Genomic DNA, 22,503 nt, shown 5'->3' on the forward strand with positions numbered 1-22,503 from the left:
TAAGAGCAACCAGAGAACATTGGTTACCAACCACAGTTTGACAGAACTGACAGTCATTTAAAGCTGCAATATGTAACTTTTTGGGGCGACCCGACCAAATTCACATAGAAATGTTGTTATAGATCTGTCATTCTCATTGAAAGAAAGTCTATTTGCGCTATTTCTATGCTTCCCGTTCTTAAGTTTCGTTTTTTTGTGTCTTTTACTTTCGGTTTTGTACACCAGCTTAAAACAGTTATGGAACAATTATTCTCTACACTATACTTGCTTGCTTGTTTTGTCACATAAACTGAAATTAGGCAAACTATAAAAAAAATTGCAACCAGGAAATGGTGGAGTGATTTCTGCATTGTGCATCTTTAATATTCTTTCACACTTCAAAATTAGTGGATTCGGCTATTTCAGCCACACCCGTTGCTGACTGGTGTATCAAATCAAGCACACAGCCATACAATCTCCATAGACAAACATTGGCAGTAGAATGGCCTTACTGAAGAGCTCAGTGACTTTTAAAGTCGCACTGTCATAGGATGCCACCTTTTCAACAAGTCAGTTCGTAAAATGTCTGCCCTGCTAGAGCTGCCCCAGTCAACTGTAAGTGCTGTTATTGTGAAGTGGAAACGTCTAAAAGCAACAACAGCTCAGCCGCGAAGTGGTAGGCCACACAAGCTCACAGAACAGGACCGCCGAATGCTGAAGCGCGTAAAAATCGCGTGTCCTTGGTTGCAACACTCACTACCGAGTTCCAAACAGCCTCTGGAAGCAATGTCAGCACAAGAAGCTCAGTCCCGTGTAGCTCAGTTGGTAGGGCATGGCGCTTGCAACGCCAGGGTTGTGGGTTCGATTCCCACAGGGGACTAGTATGAAAACAATGTATGCACTCACTAACTGTAAGTCGCTCTGGATAAGAGCGTCTGCTAAATGACTAAAATGTAAAATGTAAGAACTGTTCTTCGGGAGCTTAATGAAATGGGTTTCCATGGCCAAGCAGCTGCACACAAGCCTAAGATCACCATGCGCAATGCCAAGCATCAGCTGGAGTGGTGTAAAGCTCGCCGTAATTGGACTCTGGAGCAGTGGAAACGCGTTCTCTGGAGTGATGAATCACGCTTCACCATCTGGCAGTCCGACGGACGAATCTGGGGTTGGCGGATGCCAGGAGAACGCTACCTGCCCCAATGCATAGTGCCAACTATAAAGTTTGGTGGAGGAGGAATAATGATCTGGGGCTGTTTTTCATGGTTCGGGCTAGGCCCCTTAGTTCCAGTGAAGGGAAATCTTAATGCTATAGCATACAATTACATTCTAGACGATTCTGTGCTTCCAACTTTGTGGCAACAGTTTGGGGAAGGCCCTTTCCTGTTTCAGCATGACAATGCCCCCGTGCTCACTACTGCTTTTGTGGCTGAATGGAAGCAAGTCCCTGCAGCAATTTTCCAACATCTAGTGGAACGTCTTCCCAGAGGATTGGAGGCTGTTATAGCAGCAAAGGGGTGACCAACTCCATATTAATGCCCATGATTTTGGAATGAGATGTTCGACGAGCAGGTGTCCACATACTTTTGGTCATGTAGTGGTGAATAGCTCCTAATCTGTGTTGTCTGGTGATAAAAGCCCTAGTCCTGTGGCCTCCAATACTGAACACTAGGCCTACATCTAGAAACAATGAGGCAACTAACGGGTTCAAGTCTTGGGCAAATGAGCATGTTCATTTTACAAAGTGCTTACAATTTGTTAGTTGCACCATTATATTTTCCATTCACCGCCAGACAGTGTAAGAAAATGTAAGTGTAAATTCAACAAACAGCCTATTTTCCCAGCACCAAACAACACTAGTCTCTATTCCCTGCAGTCTTTGAGCTCTGACAAAAGCCGAGGGCCCTGGGGAGAGACTAGTGGTGTGTTTAGCATTCTTTGTAATCATAACATTCAATAGGCTGAAGTCCAGACGGCTCATTGGAAGACTCAATGAAAGACATCCAAAGCAAACAACAAATGCCCTCTCCAAAGCCCACCACAAGCAGCTTGGAGGTAGGGAGAGTTAAATGGAGACCTCCTAATCACTTTCACAAGGCATATTAAACCCCTGGCTCAGCTCTAAAAGGTTCTCACCGCCAGCCAGTGGGATTAGAGCATGCTTTATGCTGCCTGGCCCTGGATGCGCGTCTCCGCTTGGCTCTTACAGGCCAAATGAGGCCAAATGTGACCACGTTAGTTCTAATGAGCTTTGAGTTTAAGAAATCGTGGGTTGTAATAATAATAATATGCCATTTAGCAGACGCTTTTATCCAAAGCGACTTACAGTCATGCGTGCATACATTTTTGTGTATGGGTGGTCCCGGGGATCGAACCCACTACCTTGGCGTTACAAGCGCCGTGCTCTACCAGCTGAGCTACAGAGGACCACAATCTATCAAGCTGCCCATATAAGGCAACAACACCTCAGTCGGGTAAAGAATACTGAATGGGAAAAATACCATTCAGTGATGTTGCTTTGAGCAGCATTCTCTTGGGTGAAAATTGGGTGAATTTCAGCTATAGTTAGATCACAATATGGAATTGATGGAGACGCTAAGGATGATAATAGGGAACATTGCAGTAGATTACAAAATTGCTTGAGCCAGTAGTCTCATTAAGAATGACGTGTGACTCCAAGCATCACTTCTTGCTAGCCACAACGAAGCAGCTAAGCCACTGAAAGTGGAGGTTCAATCCAATTTATAGCTAAAAGATTGTGTAGAAAACATTTATCAACTATTTCACACAACTCAACACATTCAAATGCACACATATCTCTGTCAAAACACTTGCATCATTATTCTGTTTTACTTCAACATAAATCCCTCTAGCTTAGAGACTTTCCACAGGGTAGAGTAACATTCAGTGTCATACCCACGTTGTGCAATTAAGAGTGTGTGGGTATCCTTAAATTACAATGGCCACAACACCTTGACAACAATTTGGTAATACTTGATAATTGTGTGGTTTGAATAAGGATGTTGCCCTTATTCCAGGGAACAGAAATGGAATGTCAGAAAAAGCATATAAGAGCACGTCACTTAGAGAGACAAATATATCTATTCTGTATAGCAACAGCTAAGCAAGGACAGAGAGTCAAGTACAAAAACATAGAGAGTGAAAATATTCTTACCATTAGTTGTCCTTAGTGTGAAGAGCTTTTCAGACTCAAGCCCTGAAACCTGAGTAAAAATGAGAAAATAAAAATGTTAGCCTAGTTAGAGGCTAAATTAGGATTTTGTAGGTGGTGGAACTGTCCCCAAAAGTGATTGCTTTTCCATGGTAATCTTTAACAGGACCATCCGGTATGCTGGCTCTTGCTCCACTCCCAGACTCGACGTGAGCTCCACACTCAAGGGGGGTGTGTTCAAGTTCCCAATAAATGTATGGTCCCGTGTGCCTCAGTTGGTAGAGCATGGCGCTTGCAACGCCAGGGTTGTGGGTTCGATTCCCACGGGGGACCAGTATGAAAAAGTATCCACTCACTACTACTGTAAGTCGCTCTGGATAAGAGCGTCTGCTAAATGACTAAAATGGAAAATGAATGGAAATGAGATCAGAGGAACCAAAGGTGAGGCATAACTCTTGGTGAACCCAGTCCAATGACATGAGAAGGAACGTTTTCTGAATGAGATTAAATCGAAACCATTCTAATTTCATGTAGTATGTGACAGCTCCATGAATGCATCTTTTTGACCGGATAATAAAAAGCATCACAACATCGATTACACACTAAGAGGCAATTAATGTAATCAGTCATATCTTTCATGTAAGAGCACTCACTAGAAATACGTAAATGCCCATGACATTTATCTTGTGAAAAACAAATTAGAAAGTGGATGACACAAATTAAGTTAGTAGCCAAGTATCATATTACAATCCATAAATTACATTTAAAACAGTCTGTTTCTAATTACACTGCTTAATATTGGCCAGATTCTCATACCAGGCAGCAGAGGACTCACACACACACAGACTAGAGTACTCAACCATTTAAAATAAGCTATGTAGTGATATTATATCTGATGTTCTCCTGTGTATTCTTCATCTTTAAGCATTATGTCCTTTGTAAAGTGTAAATCATACGGATGCTGGGAAAGCGCATGATTATAGACTAATGACATCAAATAGACATCAAACTGACCAGATTCAATAGCTAAATGAAATTGTTGATTTACTGGCTCTGAACTCAGCTGAAATTCAGCTGTGGTAAACCATCATGAGGTTCCTTTGGTGTTGCAAATGTAAGGACCTTAGTTCCAGATATTCCTGGAATCCATCAGTTGATTAACAACCTTGCAAAATGCCACATTACCGTAATCTGGTTCATATGACCCTTGTCATGAGTTTAATTTCAGTATTGGAGCTTCCATATTTAACAGGAGGTTGCTGACAAAAATAGATCATTTGGAGGAAATAAGAGACTTGTTGTGATTATCAGAACGTCCTTACTTTCGTAAGAAGCCCTAATGATATTCACAGTGTAATCAAGTTAGCTTCAGCGCATTCCTTAGATCAAATCCAATAATGAAATCAAAGAGGGCTGGCATTATTAACATGTAGACATTTTAAACAGGGTTAAATGAGTATAATATCCATAAGACACACAGACTGAACCTCACACTCACAAACCAGTACCAAAACACAAGTTAGAGTTTGTGGCCATTTACCCTCCTTGACGTCAACTATCTCCCAAAAATAGTCTGGTCAGGACGGAGGAGGACCACCACTGAGACCAAAGACACACTGTTTACGCTGCCCTGACCTATTAAATAAAAAGGTCAGCTAAAAAACCTGACCCCATCACAACTCTTTGGAGGACCCCCCTCCCTCTCAGTACAATACAGCCTGGCCAGCTGACAGCACCGATGGAAATACATCAATACATAACAGAACATGTAAAGCACTGATAAGTTAACAGTTCTGAAAAGTGAGAATGTTTATCTGACCTTGTCATCGATGTCACTCTCACTGTCACACTGCGTGAGAAAGGAAGTAAAGTGCTGCATTAATTCATGAGAACAGCTTCATCCATCACCAACACTCAAACTGAAACTCTATCAAATCTATCTATAAATAATGCATTAAAAAAACCTTGAGATCCATTGAGAAACGTATCATGGTTAGATTAGGACTAAAAGCTGTGGTTATGTCTAGTAGAAATGTGTTTATGCTTGGAGTAATATGGCAAAACCAGTCTGTTTACATATCGAGAGAGAGAGAGAGAGAGAGAGAGAGAGAGAGAGAGAGAGAGAGAGAGAGAGAGAGAGAGAGAGAGAGAGAGAGAGAGAGAGAGAGAGAGAGAGAGAGAGAGAGAGAGAGAGAGAGAGAGAGAGAGAGAGAGAGAGAGAGAGAGAGAGAGAGAGAGAGAGAGAGAGAAAAGGGACATTATTATCCATTAGGTCTGTCGCCTCGTTCCAAGTGACAGACGTGTGTTTAACGGCTGTGTGTACTGAACCGTTTGCTTTAAGGGAATCATCACGCCAGGTGACACAGCAACACAGCTGCGAGCTACTATATCAGCCGGTCAATTTCTACTGAAACCACTGATAAATCATGTGTCAGTCCCTCCCTCAAGTCCTGCTCACTGTCAAAGTGTCAAGATTACTCAGATATACAAATCACTAATCCATGTTGACGTGACACCTGTTTAGCTGCATTACTAAATATCAGCCTGTTAGCTTCTGAGGACATTTTGTTACAGACTGTTCTTCTCAGTATGCATGCGCTAATCACTGACCCGGTTTTGTCCTCACACTCTGAGCAGTACCATAGGCAGATCACTGACATTAATTCTGTCAGAAAGGATTGAAGTCACTCACCGAATAGCCCCGACCAGAGAATGAACTCTGTGGAAATAAATTATAACGTTCATGAGCAAGGGCTTATAAAAGACTGTGATAAATGCCTTCTGTAATCAGTCATTAGGTTGTTGTTGGCACAAAAAAATCCCTTTATCCAGACAATACTGTTCATACCTCACTGTGGTGTTCTTTAGAGTTGCTTCTCTGAGGCGTGCCCTGTGTTCTGGTGACCTCAGCTCTGTCTTGCCTTCCCAGAAGCCCCTTCACCTGAGGGACAGACCCAGAGGACAGATCAATCCCTCACTCAAAGGCTTCCAATTTAACTAATTATCATAATTTCTTTGAGTCCAGGTTTATCTACATAACATTGAGTTGGTAGACAGTGAATTTACCAGCTCATAGCCCCTCTACCCAGAAGAGAATTTGGCCCACCAGAGGGCACTGGTGTATTACAGGAGTGATTGACTACACATCAGTGAGGACATCCATTTCAATGACACAGTTAACCCGATTTAAAATAAGCAGAGTTCATGTCCAGACTCATTCACTGACCGTGATGGGCAATTAGCCCTAGCCCTGACCCATCTCAGAGCCGGAGGTGGCTTTTCTTTAAAGGCAAGATCAATGCAGTGCATGCATAAATGGGTGCGCACGTACACACACACACACACACACACACACACACACACACACACACCAACATTAGGTTGGAATGGAGACCTTGAATGATCCATGCAGCATAATGCAGATTTTATACAGATATTGATTCAGGAGAGAGCAAGTTGTTTCAGGACAAAACAGAGAAATCATATTGACTGAAAATTCAGCATTTAGTGATGACACAGGAACAGTATAATAATGTGGTGTTGATCTGGGGTTTCATGGTTTAAAGCTACCGTTCCATAATGTTCAGCCCATCCTGCAGTGTTAATTTGACTGCTACACTTCACTGCTTTGACAGGCAGGCACAGAACACTGTATGTCTATCTCCTGTGTGTGTGTGTGTGTGTGTGTGTGTTCGTGTAAAAATGATTAAATAGCATAGGTGGGATTTTACAGCGGCAGTGAACATGTCAAACAGCCATCTTCCAGCTAGTCTCATGACTTGATTTGACACAGTGAATGTGCTGTGTCAATGTGCAACGTGCTGCAGCAAAGTACATGCTCTTCCTGGTAGTCAGGTGAAACAGAAGAAAGGATGTTCTGAGGTCATTCTACTCCCTAGAGCACTCTGGAGGTTGCTTCAGTGACACAATTAAACTGCTCGATTGAACAAGTGTGAGTAGGATTCATCCATTTCGTAGAGTAGATCCCATTTACCTACAGTGTGCTAAGATAAACAGTAAATTCAAGGAACAAAATACATTTAGAAACAAACCTGATAATAGCTCTCTCCTGTATTGCATAGGAGGCTACCACCCAACATACTGTTTTGCATACTGTTCAGAACACGAGAGATCCACAAGGGGTCGTCTAGGCGATACCTTACAACAAGTAGTATCTGATCAACACATACAGATTGGGGTGCAGGAATTGGCTAGGCCAGGGACTGATATGGAGTAGGTATAAGTGTGTGTTTGCCTGGTGTGCTCTCTGTTACAAACACAGACACATCCTGCGCTGAGGAGGAACCTCTTCACAAAGCACCTTATCTCATCTTTTTATTGGCCCTCGTTTCCTGTGTGGCTCCCTCCTAACTTCCTGCAAAGCAGACAGGCTTGTGTGAGGCAATTACTAGACCAGGATGAGAAGATTCGGAAATGAACCTGATTACACAGTTCATTGACTGTCTGGTGCCGACAATTAACACCTCATGACGGAGACGTTTTCTATTTTATTAAAAAATGTTACAGGACAAAAGCCGTATCACCATTAGAAAAATATCTGTGGGATTGAAAGTGAATGACTTGAAACAGCTAAGGAAGAACTCCAGATTAACATATAGGTTCTTAGCTAGGTAAACAACCCATTAAGAAGACAAACTGTAAGACCTCTTTTACTTCACTGGGCAAAATGCCCACACACATTAGGAGGTAGACAGGTTTTGGTGTGTAGGAGAGCATATTCATTAAAATAGAATGAAGGTTAATTGATCCATAGACTACCTGCTTGTTCTTCTTTGATCTGTTTTTCACCTTCCCTCGCTCCTTCTCTCCATCCTGCTCAAAGTCAGCTCGATTGTCAGTGAATCCATTCATAGGGATCACATCCCCCTCAGCAGTCTGTTCAGTCTTCCGTTTCTTCAGCACCTGGCTCTCCCACTTCTCCTTGCCCTCCTGCGACCTCAGGCTCTTTGTGCTCTTCCTCAGAGCCACCTACGAAAGAGCAAACACAGAAGAGGCTTAATATCTACAGCACAGAAGGAGAGCCACCTCGGTATGGATGATGATAATGCTTACACTGAGTCAATATATATATATACACATACAGTGAGGGAAAAAAGTATTTGATCCCCTGCTGATTTTGTATGTTTGCCCACTGACAAAGAAATTATCAGTCTATAATTTTAATGGTAGGTTTATTTGAACAGTGAGAGACAGAATAACAACAACAAAATCCAGAAAAACGCATGTCAAAAATGTTGTAAATTGATTTGCATTTTAATGAGGGAAATAAGTATTTGACCCCCTCTAAATCAGAAAGATTTCTGGCTCCCAGGTGTCTTTTATACAGGTAACGTGCTGAGATTATAAACACACTCTTAAAGGGAGTGCTCCAAATCTCAGTTTGTTACCTGTATAAAAGACACCTGTCCACAGAAGCAATCAATCAGATTCCAAACTCTCCACCATGGCCAAGACCAAAGAGCTCTCCAAGGATGTCAGGGACAAGATTGTAGACCTACACAAGGCTGGAATGGGCTACAAGACCATCGCCAAGCAGCTTGGTGAGAAGATGACAACAATTGGTGCGATTATTCGCAAATGGAAGAAATACAAAATAACTGTCAATCTCCCTCGGCCAGGGGCTCCATGCAAGTTCTTACCTCGTGGAGTTGCAATCATCATGAGAACAGTGAGGAATCAGCCCAGAACTACACGGGAGGATCTTGTCAATGATCTCAAGGCAGCTGGGACCATAGTCACCAAGAAAACAATTGATAACACACTACGCCGTGAAGGACTGAAATCCTGCAGCGCCCGCAAGGTCCCCCTGTTCAAGAAAGCACATATACAGGGCCATCTGAAGTTTGCCAATGAACATCTGAATGATTCAGAGGAGAACTGGGTGAAAGTGTTGTGGTCAGATGAGACCAAAATATAGCTCTTTGGCATCAACTCAACTCGCCGTGTTTGGAGGAGGAGGAATGCTGCCTATGACCCCAAGAACACCATCAAGCACTGAGATGCAGTGCCTTAGACCGCTGCGCCACTCGGGAGCAATATGACAAGGGAATCCATCCAAAACCTCTAATAAATAAATAAAAACCCATCTTAAAGAAAAAGAGAATTGAACAAAAGCCAAAGCTCATGATACTTCTGGGCATGGTTGTGTATTGAGGTCATATCCTATGAGGCAGGCCTGTGAGACTAGAATATGGGCGGCCAGCTGCTGCCCATTGTCAGGCTGTGGCGTTTGGCAGTCTGGGCTAAATGCCCCTGGACTAACCATGCCAGTGGCCTGTGAGGGGGTTGTCAGTGGTGTTGATATACAGTACCAGTCAAAAGTTTGGACACACCTACTCATTCAACGGCTTTTCTTAATTTTTACTATTTTCTACATTGTAGAATAATAGTGAAGACATCAAAACTTTGAAATAACACATATGGAATCATGTAGTAAGTGTTAAACAAATCAAAATATATTTTATATTTGAGATTCTTTAAATAGCCACCCTTTGCCTTGACAGCTTTGCACACTCTTGGCATTCTCTCAACCAGCTTCACCTGGAATGCTTTTCCAACAGTCTTGAAGGAGTTCCCACATATGCTGAGCACTTGTTGGCTGCTTTTCCTTCACTCTGCGGTCCGACTCATCCCAAACCATCTCAATTGGGTTGAGGTCGGGGGATTGTGGAGTCCAGGTCATCTGATGCAGCACTCCATCACTCTCCTTCTTGGTAAAATAGCCCTTTACACAGCCTGGAGGTGTGTTGGGTCAATGTCCTGTTGAAAAACAAATGATAGTCCCACTAAGCGCAAACCAGATGGGATGGCGTATCGCTGCAGAATGCTGTGGTAGCCATGCTGGTTAAGTGTGCCTTGAATTCTAAATAAATCACAGACAGTGTCACCAGCAAAGCACCCCCACACCATAACACCTCCTCCTCCATGCTTTATGGTGGGAACTACACATGCAGAGATCATCCGTTCACCCACACCGCATCTCACAAAGACACAGCGGTTGGAACCAAAAATCTCAAATTTGGACTCCAGACCAAAGGACACATTTCCACCGGTCTAATGTCCATTGTTCATATTTCTTGGCCCAAGCAGGTCTCTTCTTCTTATTGGTGTCCTTTAGTAGTGGTTTCTTTGCAGCAAATCGACCATGAAGGCCTGATTCACACAGTCCCCTCTGAACAGTTGTTGTTGAGATGTGTCTGTGACTTTAACTCTGTGAAGCATTTATTTGGGCTGTAATTTCTGAGGCTGGTAACTGTAATGAACATCCTCTGCAGCAGAGGGAACTCTGGGTCTTCCATTCCTGTGGCGGTCCTCATGAGAGACAGTTTCATCATAGCGCTTGATGGTTTTTGCGACTGCACTTGAAGAAAGTTCTTGAAATTTTCCGGATTGACTGTCCTTAATGTCTTAAAGTAATGATGGACTGTCATTTCTTATTGCTTATTTGAGCTGTTCTTGCCATAATATGGACTTGGTCATTTACCAAATAGGGCTATCTTCTGTATACCCCCCCTTACCTTGTCACAACACAACTGATTGGCTGAAAGAAGGAAAGAAATTCCACAAATTAACTTTGAAGAAGGCACGCCTGTTAATTGAAATGCATTCCAGCTGACTACCTCATGAAGCTAGTTGAGAGAATGCCAAGAGTGTGCAAAGTTGTCATCAAGACAAAGGGTGGCCATTTTAATGAATCTCAAATATAAAATATATTTTTATTTGTTTAACACTTTTTTGGTTACTACATGATTCCATATGTGTTATTTCATAGTTTTGATGTCTTCACTATTATTCTACAATGTAAAAAAAATATAAAAAATAAAGAAAAACCCTTGAATGAGTAGGTGTGCCCAAACTTTTGACTGGTAGTGTACATACTATCAAGCACAGTGGAGGCAAGCAATGAACATGAACAATAATCAGTTACAGGTCATCTAAGACACAGATGTCTATGAGAACTTGGAAAGGAGCAATGCAATAAATACTCCCCTGCCCCGATGGCTTTTGGGGTATTGTTCAATGCAAGCACAACTAATCTCACTTAGCCAACGAGTGTGAACTGTGAGCATTCCCTGCTCAGCGTCCCCCTGCCTACAGCTTCAGCTATCCATGAAAACAAGTGATCTAATGGTACAAGTGTAAAGCACTACCGTGAGCTAATCTCCACAACCATTGCCATAGTGATATTAATATTCATGGCACTGCTAAAAGACTAGCGGCGTGTGGTAAATTATGTGTCATTGTGTTTCTCCACCTCCCTGGACAGTTACCAAGCATGTCTGATCAAAACAATCACTGCTAGCTTGGCTCTGAATTAGCATCATGCATACACATCTGTGGAGAGGCAGAGGGGGAGAGGGGGAGAAACTAAACTAACCCAAAAACCAAACAAGGGCTGAATGAGAGAGAGTGGGTGAAAATAATCTGGCGTAGATCCGTTTTGCCAGCTACAATGAATAGAATAGGGTGAAACCAGCTAAATCCAGGTTAGGGTTTGCAGTGAGAATGGCTTTGAGAGCGAACATTGGATCTAAATCCCAGGTAAAGCCCAGCGGCTTACAAAGGATTCAGTGGATGGAATGCTCTCATCAAGTTCCACTATCACATATGTACCTCCATCCAGTCACTCTCACCATCCATGAAGCCAAAAGTGAATGGCAGTAACATGCATGTTATAACACGGTCTCTCCTCGGTGAACAGAAGACATGAAAATCAAGCTATTAACAGCTCATGTGCCACAGCTTCTGCAATCAGACCTCGCATATCAGCTCTCACCAGGTAGCTGAACATAACCTGGCCTGCAAACGTTCCACAAAAGACATGAGATAGAAGAGGCCAGGGAAACAAGGGGGAGGTTACAGTATTCTATTCAAATCCAATTTGCGTCCAATCAGCCAATGGCACAGTAAGTGCTGCTTCAGCCTCCATTAACTGCTCTGTAAATCACTAACTCTATTGATGTGACATAGATTTCAAAGGTGCAACGCAAGCAGGGGTACAACAGAGTCAGTCAGTTAACTGTATAAAGCTAATAGCATCCGCTAACATGTCTTTACCAGAGTAATAGATAGCTAATTTCAGAGAGCTATTTTCCCATGACACGATATCATACAAGACAGTAGTGCACAGTTCCTTCTAGATATCTGGAAAGATCAGTTACTATGCCTACAGTTATTCCTTCCTATGTTCATTTATTAAAGCACTGCACTGTAGGAGCGTGGACCTAGCAGATCTGATGTTCCTGGGCATTGCACCATTAGATTCATGATGGATTCCTAAGCTGTGTGTAAAGCTACAGGTCTACAGATAACACAGCTGCTGCTTAGCTGTTTAACAGCTTAAGTCCTAGAGGCCTGAGGAGATACAGTCCATGGCTCTACCTCATGTACACACTGTAGATCATCTGCATTTATATGCATGATTATTTGTCTTTATCCTCCTGACCACGACAGAGATAATAGTGTTAACAGCCTGTCCATAGATCAAGCACTCCATCCATCCCAACATCCCCAGCTAGACCGCTTTCTGTCATTAGGAACTGTTCGATCACATGCCACTATAGGCCAACATCTTCTGGTACAAGGTTCACTTTAAATGCCTGTGACTTTTAAAGATGCCATCTGTAGTGTGGCCAGTGGTGGAAAAAGTACCCAATTGTCATTCTTGAGTAAAAGTAAAGATACCTTAATAGAAAATGACTCAAGTAAAAGTGAAAGTCACCCAGTAAAATCCTACTTGAGTCAAAGTCTAAAAGTATTTGGATTAAATATTCATAAGTATCAAAAGTAAATGTAATTGCAAAAATAGACTTAAGTATTAAAAGTATAAATCTTTTCAAATTCCTTATATTAAGCAAACCAGGCGACACCATTTTCTTGTTTTTTTAATTTATGGCTAGCCAGGGCCATGCTCTAACGCTCAGACATCGTTTACAAATGAAGCATGTGTTTCGTGAGCCCACCAGGTCAGAGGCAGTAGGAATGACCAGAGATGTTCTCTTGATAAGTGTGTGAATTAGACCATTTTCCTGTCCTGCTAAGCATTCAAAATATAACGAGTACTTTTGGGTGTCAGGGAAAATGTATGGAGTAAAAGGTACATTATTTCCTTTAGGAATGTAATAAAAGTTAAAGTAGTCAAAAATATAAATAGTAAAGTAAAGTACAGATACCCAAAAAAACTACTAAAGTAGTACTTTAAAGTATTTTTACTGAAGTACTTTACACCACTGAGAGTGGCTATAGGTACACTAGGTTCATAATCACTTGATTATTTGAATGCTGAAATGGAGTTGGCATGTCATTTCCCACAGTGCTTGTGACACATAATTAAGTGGTAGTGGTAATTAGACACTTAAAACTCTATTTCCCATGACACATCCAACAGCCTAAGGTCACAGGTCCTGCTACTGAATTACTGGACCTGCACTGACTGATTGCAATTTATACACCAGTAATGGACTGGAGACAAGTCATAAATATTCTGACACTGCCATGGCTTTGCCTTACAAGTGTAAATGTGTAGGCTACTTTGTCACATCAACTGTCAAACATATTTTAAGGAGGTACTGGTGGGCAAAAAATAAACATTATGAAATTGTAATAGAACATAATGTCACTTTTCTTGTCTCACAACCTACAGTAATGATAAACACAAGAGCTGAAAATGGAGCCAGTTTATTATCACCTAGATCTATATGTAAACACTACTGTACATTCTGTCCACATATCACAGTATCTAGACTATCTACAGTCCCTGGATGGCTGTTGTCTTTATTCTTAGAGGATACATGCCTATTGTATTCAGTGTAGCTGGAAAAACAGATCTATCCCAGATTATTTTCACCCACTCTCTCTCATTCAGCCCTTGTTTGGTCTTTGGGTTAGTTTAGTTTCTCCCCCTCTGCCTCTCCACAGATGTGTATGCCTGATGCTAATTCAGAGCCAAGCTAGCAGTGATTGTTTTGATCAGACATGCTTGGTAACTGTCCAGGGAGGTGGAGAAACACAATGACACATAACTGTGTGAAACAATGAGTGATTTCAACGTGGAGCTTCTCTTTCTCTGTGCAGTACAACACAGCTACAACGCTTCTGCCAAGTACAGATATGTTCAAGGACATTCAGTGCTTTTATAGACTGATGTTGTCATTCATAAGAGTGATATCAGTATCATACAGAATCATGTCTGACTTACTGTTCATCGACTCAACACATTATCTGCACTGCCAGCTCAGGTGAATCAGATAAAAGACAGACACTGACAAGTGATCATAATCAGAACTTTGATTAGATGTTCCTGCTGACAAAAGCAGACAGACAACAAACCTCTTTGCTTGACATCTTGGGAAAATCAAAATAAATCAGCCAAGAACTCAGAAAAATAATGGTAGACCTCCACAAGTCTGGTTCATCCTTGGGAGCAATTTCCAAATGCCTGAAGGTACCACGTTCATCTGTACAAACAATAGTATGCAAGTATAAACACCATGGGACCACGCATCTGTCATACCGCTCAGGAAGGAGACGCGTTCTGTCTCCTAGAGATGAACGTACTTTGGTGCGAAAAGTGCAAATCAATCCCAGAACAACAGCAAAGGACCTTGTGAAGATGCTGGAGGAAACAGGTACAAAAGTATCTATATCAACAGTAAAATGAGTCCTATATCGACATAACCTGAAAGGCCGCTCAGCAAGGAAGAAGCCACTGCTCCAAAACTGCCATAAAAAAGCCAGACTACCATTTGCAACTGCACACGGGGACAAAGATCGTACTTTTTGAGAAATGTCCTCTGGTCTGATGAAACAAAAATAGAACTGTTTGGCCATAATGGCCATCGTTATGTTTGGAGGAAAAAGGGGATTGCTTGCAAGCCGAAGAACACCATCCCAACCGCGAAGCACGGGGTGGCAGCATCATGCTGTGGGGGTGCTTTGCTGCAGGAGGGACTGGTGCACTTCACAAAATAGATGGCATCATGAGGAAGCAAAATTATGTGGATATATTGAAGCAACATCTCAAGACATCAGTCAGGAAGTTAAAGCTTGGTCGCAAATGGTCTTCCAAATGACCCCAAGCATACTTCCAAAGTTGAGGCAAAATGGCTTAAGGACAACTAAGTCAAGGTATTGGAGTGGTCATCACAAAGCCCTGACCTCATCCTATAGAACATTTGCGGGCAGAACTGAAAAAGCGTGTGCGAGCAAGGAGGCCTACAAACCTGACTCAGTTACACCAGCTCTGTCAGGAGGAATGGGCCAAAATTCACTCAACTTATTGTGGGAAGCTTGTGGAAGGCTACCCGAAACGTTTGACCCAAGTTAAACAATTTAAAGGCAATGCTACCAAATACTAATTGAGTGTATGTAAACTTCTGACCCACTGGGAATGTGATGAAAGAAATAAAAGCTAAAATAAATAATTATCTCTACTATTATTCTGACATTTCAATAAAGTGGTGATCCTAACTGACCTAAAACAGGGAATTTGTACTAGGATTAAATGTCAGGAATTGTGAAAAACTGAGTTTAAATGTATTTGGCTAAGGTGTATGTAAACTTACGACTTCAACTGTACATGACATAGCTTTCACCTGGATTCACCTGGTCAGTCTATGATCCCTTATTGATGTCACCTGTTAAATCCACTTCAATCAGTATAGATGTGGAGATGGCAGGTTAAAGAAGGATTTTTAAGCCTTGAGACAATTGAGGCATGGATTGTGTATGTGTGCCATTAAGAGGGTGAATGGGCAAGACAAAAGATTTCAGTGCCTTTGAACAGGGTATGGTAGTATGTGCCAGGTGCACCGGTTTGTGTCAAGAACTGCAACGCTGCTGGGTTTTTCACGCTCAACAGTTTCCCGTGTGTATCAAGAATGGTCCACCATCCAAAGGACATCCAGCCAACTTGACATAACTGTGGGAAGCATTGGAACATTGAACGCTTTCGACACCTTGTAGAGTCCATGCCCTGACAAATTGAGGCTGTTCTGAGGGCAACTCAATATTAGGAAGGTGTTCTTAATGTTTTGTACACTCAGTGTATGTTTAGGCAATACAGACATAGGCTAGAGTAAAACATAACTGTGCTATCCTTGATGGCTGTTTATAGTGGCTTGATTAATGCCTCTGCTCCCCTCTTCTGCCAGGTACTAAGACAATTAGATTACACACCATCAGTACCTAATGATGACTTTTCCTCAGAGAGCCTATTCACAATGGCCTCCTGACATTACACTGGGATCATCTCCTCAGCTTTGGGCATTGTAGTGGAACCCTAACCTAACTGCAAAGCAGTAGAGCTGAAAACCCAACACAGGCAGACACACAGGGGTGACCAAAAAAAAAGAGAGAGCGAGAGAGCGAGAGAGAGAAAGAGTTAAACAAGAGAGTGTTTGCACTACGCCCTGGAACTCTAAATTTGGCACTGTACCATATTCGGCAGATAGCCCTACTTATCAGGGCTAAATAGTATATATCCACAAAATGGGGCCAACAGTCATTATTAAACCAGTGGATTGAGGTCATGCAGTAGCAGTACATTCTACATTTTCATTTTCTAAATAAAACTAGCCGTCTCTCTCTGTCTGTCAGTCTGTCAGCGCACTGCAACAGACAGACATAATGGTGTTCCATGTCAGTTCCAGGCCGTTCAGGGCGACTGATGGTTTATTTACAGCACAAGCCGACAGCAGCAGAACAAAGGCTAGGAAATCACAGAGGGGGTTTATGGCAGGGAGAGTCAGCCTGTTTCCTGTCTCACAGCCTGGCTGGGCGGTGGGCCCAGGGAGAGATGGACACACACACACACACACACTTTTACAACTGCGGCCTGCGGCCCTGCAAGTTGTCCATTATGTGGAACTGTGACGAACAGGGGTAAAACATGAAACGTTCAGCATTATTTGGCTGAGTGAAATCATTGTGCTACCACCATGCTTAAGAGAGGAGAATGTAATCCTTGGACATAAGAGTCTAGCTGGAGACTAAGGGGGGTGGCAAGGACAGATAACATAGAGGAGGGTAAATCAATGAGGGCCTGAGGGAGTAACACACTAACCTAGTTGTGGGACTATATTCAGGCAAACTGAACAGGCCACAGAAATATGGCCACAGAGAGGTATTTTCAGTGTTCCTAGAACTAGAAGATTGATTCTACTGAAAAAAGGATGAAAGCACACCATATTATCAGCTGTCAGTGAACACATTCACATACACAGACAAGTGACACCTGCTTGTTTAAAGTCCTTGCAGGTCCCCTGAAACCCAAGCACTTTCTCAATCTTGTCCACACAAGGAGCTTGTAAAAAGCATTATCCGAACAGACAGACACACACCACAAAGAGACGAGGAGCTGCGGAGCAGCAGCCTTTCCCCCTCTTGACTGCCTGGAGAGCTCTCAGCTGGACAGATGGGCCAGAGATCTGGGAGGCTGGTGCACATTAACTATGCAGCAGGGCCATGGCTGTAATAAAGAAGCACTAGAGATTTACCAACCAATAGCTGGAATATTTCAATGATATGCTTCTTGATAAAATAAGACCACTGTGCCACTGCCTGTACAAGTTCCGCCACAGAAATAATCTTGAATATAGCAACAACAACAAAAATACACCGAGAGCAGTGTGTGTAGAATGCTCTGCGACAGTGTTTCTCACGTGTTGCTGCCTATTCAATTAACCTTTAGCTTTTGACATACTGGTAGTGTTTATCAAACAGTTACTTAGATGGCATCACCTCTGGGGTGTACAGTACACACCTGACTGGGAGGGTGGACTCCGAGAACACATCAAACATATCCTTTTATTTCTGCAAATAGGATGTCGAAATGTCTGCTTGGGGGGCCTACTGCAGTAGGATATTAAACACTTGTAACAGTCTGACAGCTCGCTTTACAAATGACTAATCCTAGATTTAGTATTAATGTAATTCTATCTGGTGAAATCCTAGGAGCTCAGTCATCATAAAAAAAGAGAGAGAGCAGGGAGAGATTCTCTCTGCTGGCAGAGCAGAGCTAGAGAAGAGAACAGACTGTATAACAGAGAAGCGTTTCGCCGTTTAAAGGGTAGAGCTGCTGCAGGCGTCCCTCATTCATACATACATTTAGACTAGTGACAAAGCCAGACTAGCTGGTTACAGAGCTAATGAAACTAACCCTGTGCAAACAAACCAGAGTCATGTCCTGGTGAGTTACACCATCTAGGTTACAGCACTCACTGCAACAATCATTATACAATTATGCAGGCCTCCTTTATTACAATCCAGGCCAGGGTCATGTTGCGCTGGAGTCATCATCAGTCATCCTCATCCAGAATATACTGGAAATGATGTTGACAATATGCAACAGCTGTATGCAGCAGCTGTTTCTACAGTGATTAATGTACAGTTAGCCGACTACTGTGTATCCATATAGCAAAGCAATTCCATGAGTTACTTCTGAGAAGCAAGGGTTGACAGGAATAGATAATGATCATCATTATCGATGAGAGAAGATTCTGTTGAGTCCCGTCTTGTTTTGCGCCCCTGACATTTGGTATAACAATAAGTTTCTCTTTCTAGACAGTAAATGAATCAGAATGATAATGAGTCTTCTGTCAGGGCCATATGCACCACTCACTGAGTCAGCTCTGGCTTTTTACTGCCGGGTTGTCTTTCACACAGTGTCACTTTGATACCATTTATCATGTTTACTGTTAGTCACCATCTGGCGGGAAGCATTAAGAGGAAAAGGTCATTTTCAAGCATTTCAAGCACTTGGTTTTCTTGAACATAGAAGTATCCAATGCCTTTATTATTGTCTATTTTGTATCTCTTTTGACATATGTCCCTGTGGTAGCCTAGCGGTTAAGAGCGTTGGGCCAGTAACCCGAAAGGTCGCTGGTTTGAATCCCCGAACTGGCAAGGTGGAAAAAATCATATACACTAAAACTCCTGCTGATGAACACTGCACCCGGAAGCATTTAAGAGAAAGAGAGGAGCTTTCTTTAAAAATGGGTCAAGCATAGGCCCATTTGTGGACCATCAGCAAATCAGAACATATTCAAAATGTGTGACATCTACCAGTTCTCTCTGACAAACACCAGGAATTATCATGACATTGACCAAACCATCCAGTGTGCAGTTGTGAATCAATAAAAACCATTCTTCTGTAATGGAAGTAAGTCTGATCTATAGAAATACATGGACTGAGTGACACCTCAAAGCATCATAATGGCTGTTGTTGGAATAAATCAATAGTAACCTAACAGCATATGTTCAGTCATCAGCCTCTCAGCATATTGGCCCTGCAAACCAACCAATGTGTGTTTACAGCAATGTCCTGAAAACCTTGTTACAAGGCAGGTACAGTATATTTACATTGTAGATAGCCTATACAGTGTTACATAAAATGGTTATTATATAACTTTTACACAAAATCACAATGGAGATAACCTGGTCAACTGCACATAACCCTGGCAGAGATCATATTGAGCCACGAGGGCCACACAGGAAGATTTAATCGACTTATCGACTTATGTGCATCATGCCCAAACATACAAAAGTGTGTCAAAAACAACATACATACTGTAGGCCAACGTTCTTACCTCTAAAGCATCCAGACTGAGAAAGCTGGCTATGGCAAATCCATCAATAATGTCCTCCTCCTGTGACACTGACCCTCGTCTCTTTCTCCGAGAGGGGCGCGGGGGCCGGACATAATGCAAGTTGGTAATTTTTCTATATTTACACAGGGCCTTATTCTTGACCGTGCTTTGCCCTCGGTCAGAGCCAGATGATGGACTCCGGTTTTGGTAATTCCTGTCAATCGCATCCCCTCTTCGCACGCGGTCTCGTTGAGATCTTGACCTCCGGCTGCGCTTTATTTTCCCGTCCATTTTAGAACTCAGAGCCGAGGCGAATACCACACGACAGAGCGAAATTCGTTCTTTGTCCATGTGAAGTAGCAGTGTGCAGAACAGCACTTACTTTGTTTTACAAATTAAATAAACGATCTGAGAGAATCCTCGATCCAACAATAACAGACAAGAACATTTTCGAAGGATGGTTTCGACTAGAATGCGAACCGTGGCTGCCTTTCTAATGGCACCACCACGACAGCAGATTGTTACTTTGTTGCGCCTAGAGTGTAACTCTTACAATAATATTAACTTGGTTTGCAACTTTTTTGCTTGGATTGTTTCCTGGCTGCGACAGAGCGACCTGTCAGACAAAGCTACAACGCTGTATCATGTCGGACTGTTCTTCTTCCATCACCGCCCGGACAAATCTATGGTCAGTCCACTGCGATATCTTAATAAAAAACGATTGTGCTTGGCTAGAGGGATCCAGTTTGTTTAAGTAAAATAGCCTAAACAACCTCTCACTTTGATGGTGTTTGGCCGATTGATTGATTGTTACTCTGGCCTTAGATATGCAAAAGAGAGATACATGAATAATCCACACAACTCAATGAATTCCGTGATTTGTAGAATCATTCATTCACAGGCTAACGTTATTTGTTCAAAGCTTGTCAATATTCACGCCAAAGTAAGCAAACCCCAACGATTCGCCTTTCCTGAGTCGGTGTTGTTTCTAAATAAATCCAGCCTCGAATGCTTCTTTCCTTGGTTGATATGGTTGGTTCGAATGGCCCGTTGATCTTGAGTAAAACGTTGGGTAAATGGTGTTAAAACACACGTTAGATTTAAAGCCCACTTCGCCCTACATTGCATTTTCGTTTGTACAGTATATCCTAGTACCCTGAACAACTGACGTATTTCCGCCACTTCTGCACGGAAGTGTCTGAAATGATCAGCGACTTAACGCTGAGGGGAGGAGGTGAATGATGTACCCTTTAACGACCATACTTTTACCTTATTTACTGCTTGAAAAGGTTTGTTTTAGTTCTGTTCTTCATACTGCATTATTATAGGGTTGGAGGTTATTACAACACTGAGTAGCCTAGGCTGAGAATAGGCAGATCTTATTGATACTTGCAACAAACAACAACAAAAAAGAGTTAGTGATGGTGAAATAAAGGGTTTGGAGGGAATGTGATTAATTTATTTCACCATTAGTCATGGATAAATACAAGCAAAACAGTTTTTCTAGATGGATTCTCTTTTTTGCATAATAGCCTATTACTAATGGGAAACTGTAGCCTAAGATGTGTGTTAAATATATATACAGTACCAGTCAAAAGTTTGGACGCACCTACTCATTCAAGGGTTTTTCTTTATTTTTTACTATTTTCTACATTGTAGAATAATAGTGAAGACATCAAAACTATGAAATAACACATATGGAACTTGGGAATGGCCGGCAGGGATGTAGCTCAGTTGGTAGAGCATGGCGTTTGCAACGCCAGGGTTGTGGGTTCGATTTCCACGGGGGGCCAGTATGAAAATGTATGCACTCACTTAACTGTAAGTCGCTCTGGATAAGAGCGTCTGCTAAATGACTAAAATGTAAATGTAAATGTTTGGGATGAGTTGGTCTGCAGAGTGAAGGAAAAGCAGCCAACAAGTGCTCAGCATATGTGGGAACTCCTTCAAGACTGTTGGAAAAGCATTCCAGGTGAAGCTGGTTGAGAGAATGCCAAGAGTGTGCAAAGCTGTCACCAAGGCAAAGGGTGGCTACTTTGAAGAATCTCAAATATAAAATATATTTTGATTTGTTTAACACTTTTTTGGTTACTACATGATTACATATGCATTATTTCATAGTTTTGATCTCTTCACTATTATTCTACAATGTAGAAAATAGTAAAAAATAAAGAAAACCCCTTGAATGAGTAGGTGTTCTAAAACTTTTGACTGGTACTGTATATGTGTTACACTAAGGCAGTGTTAAATTAATCGGAGTGGCCACAGATCCGACTTTTCCGGATCCTTCTTCCCAACAGCTAGAGAAGGATTCTCTACTTTATGCACAGTCTCTGCTCTACTCGTTCGGCTGCTCAGAGAACAGGCTACTCTGGCAAATGGCTCTCGTTAATTAGTTAGATCAAAGCTGAATCGATGTCTGCAAGATCACTTAATGATAGTGTTCTACATAACAGAACCGAATATAATAGCATAGTATGACGTTACTGTAAGACAAAAAACACCAACTAATTTCTTATGAGATTTTAGGATGATTGTGCGAATTGTCACATTTTTCTCTCATGTGGCCACAACTCAACAGTGCGCAGCACTAGGCAAAATATGTGCTTTGATTGAAACAAAACACAGGTATGTTACAGTTTGTTAACACCATCTACTCTACAATTCACTCACTGTAGGCTACATGATCTAAATGCATATCCCCATGAAACTGATTGAGATGAAATGGTTGGCATGCAGATGCTGCAT

General features: G+C 42.1%; 1 protein-coding gene across 2 annotated transcripts in view; it reads right to left on the reverse strand.

Annotated features, from left to right (window-relative positions):
* LOC121582350 (autism susceptibility gene 2 protein homolog) overlaps positions 1-20,911 on the reverse strand; it is a 29,330-nt gene extending 8,419 nt beyond the window's left edge. For both annotated transcript variants that reach the window (XM_041898081.1, XM_041898080.1), the window contains exons 1-6: positions 19,756-20,911; positions 7,928-8,137; positions 5,997-6,089; positions 5,841-5,867; positions 4,968-4,997; positions 3,152-3,200 (exon numbers count right to left, since the gene is read on the reverse strand). In XM_041898081.1, the coding sequence (XP_041754015.1) occupies positions 3,152-3,200; positions 4,968-4,997; positions 5,841-5,867; positions 5,997-6,089; positions 7,928-8,137; positions 19,756-20,106 (760 nt within the window). In that variant the 5' untranslated portion in view covers positions 20,107-20,911. The remainder of the gene's footprint in view (positions 1-3,151; positions 3,201-4,967; positions 4,998-5,840; positions 5,868-5,996; positions 6,090-7,927; positions 8,138-19,755) is intronic.
* Between the last annotated feature and the right edge of the window lie 1,592 nt (positions 20,912-22,503).

This window comes from Coregonus clupeaformis, chromosome 15 (genome assembly GCF_020615455.1).
Source record: "Coregonus clupeaformis isolate EN_2021a chromosome 15, ASM2061545v1, whole genome shotgun sequence".
Classification (NCBI taxonomy): Eukaryota; Metazoa; Chordata; class Actinopteri; order Salmoniformes; family Salmonidae; genus Coregonus; species Coregonus clupeaformis.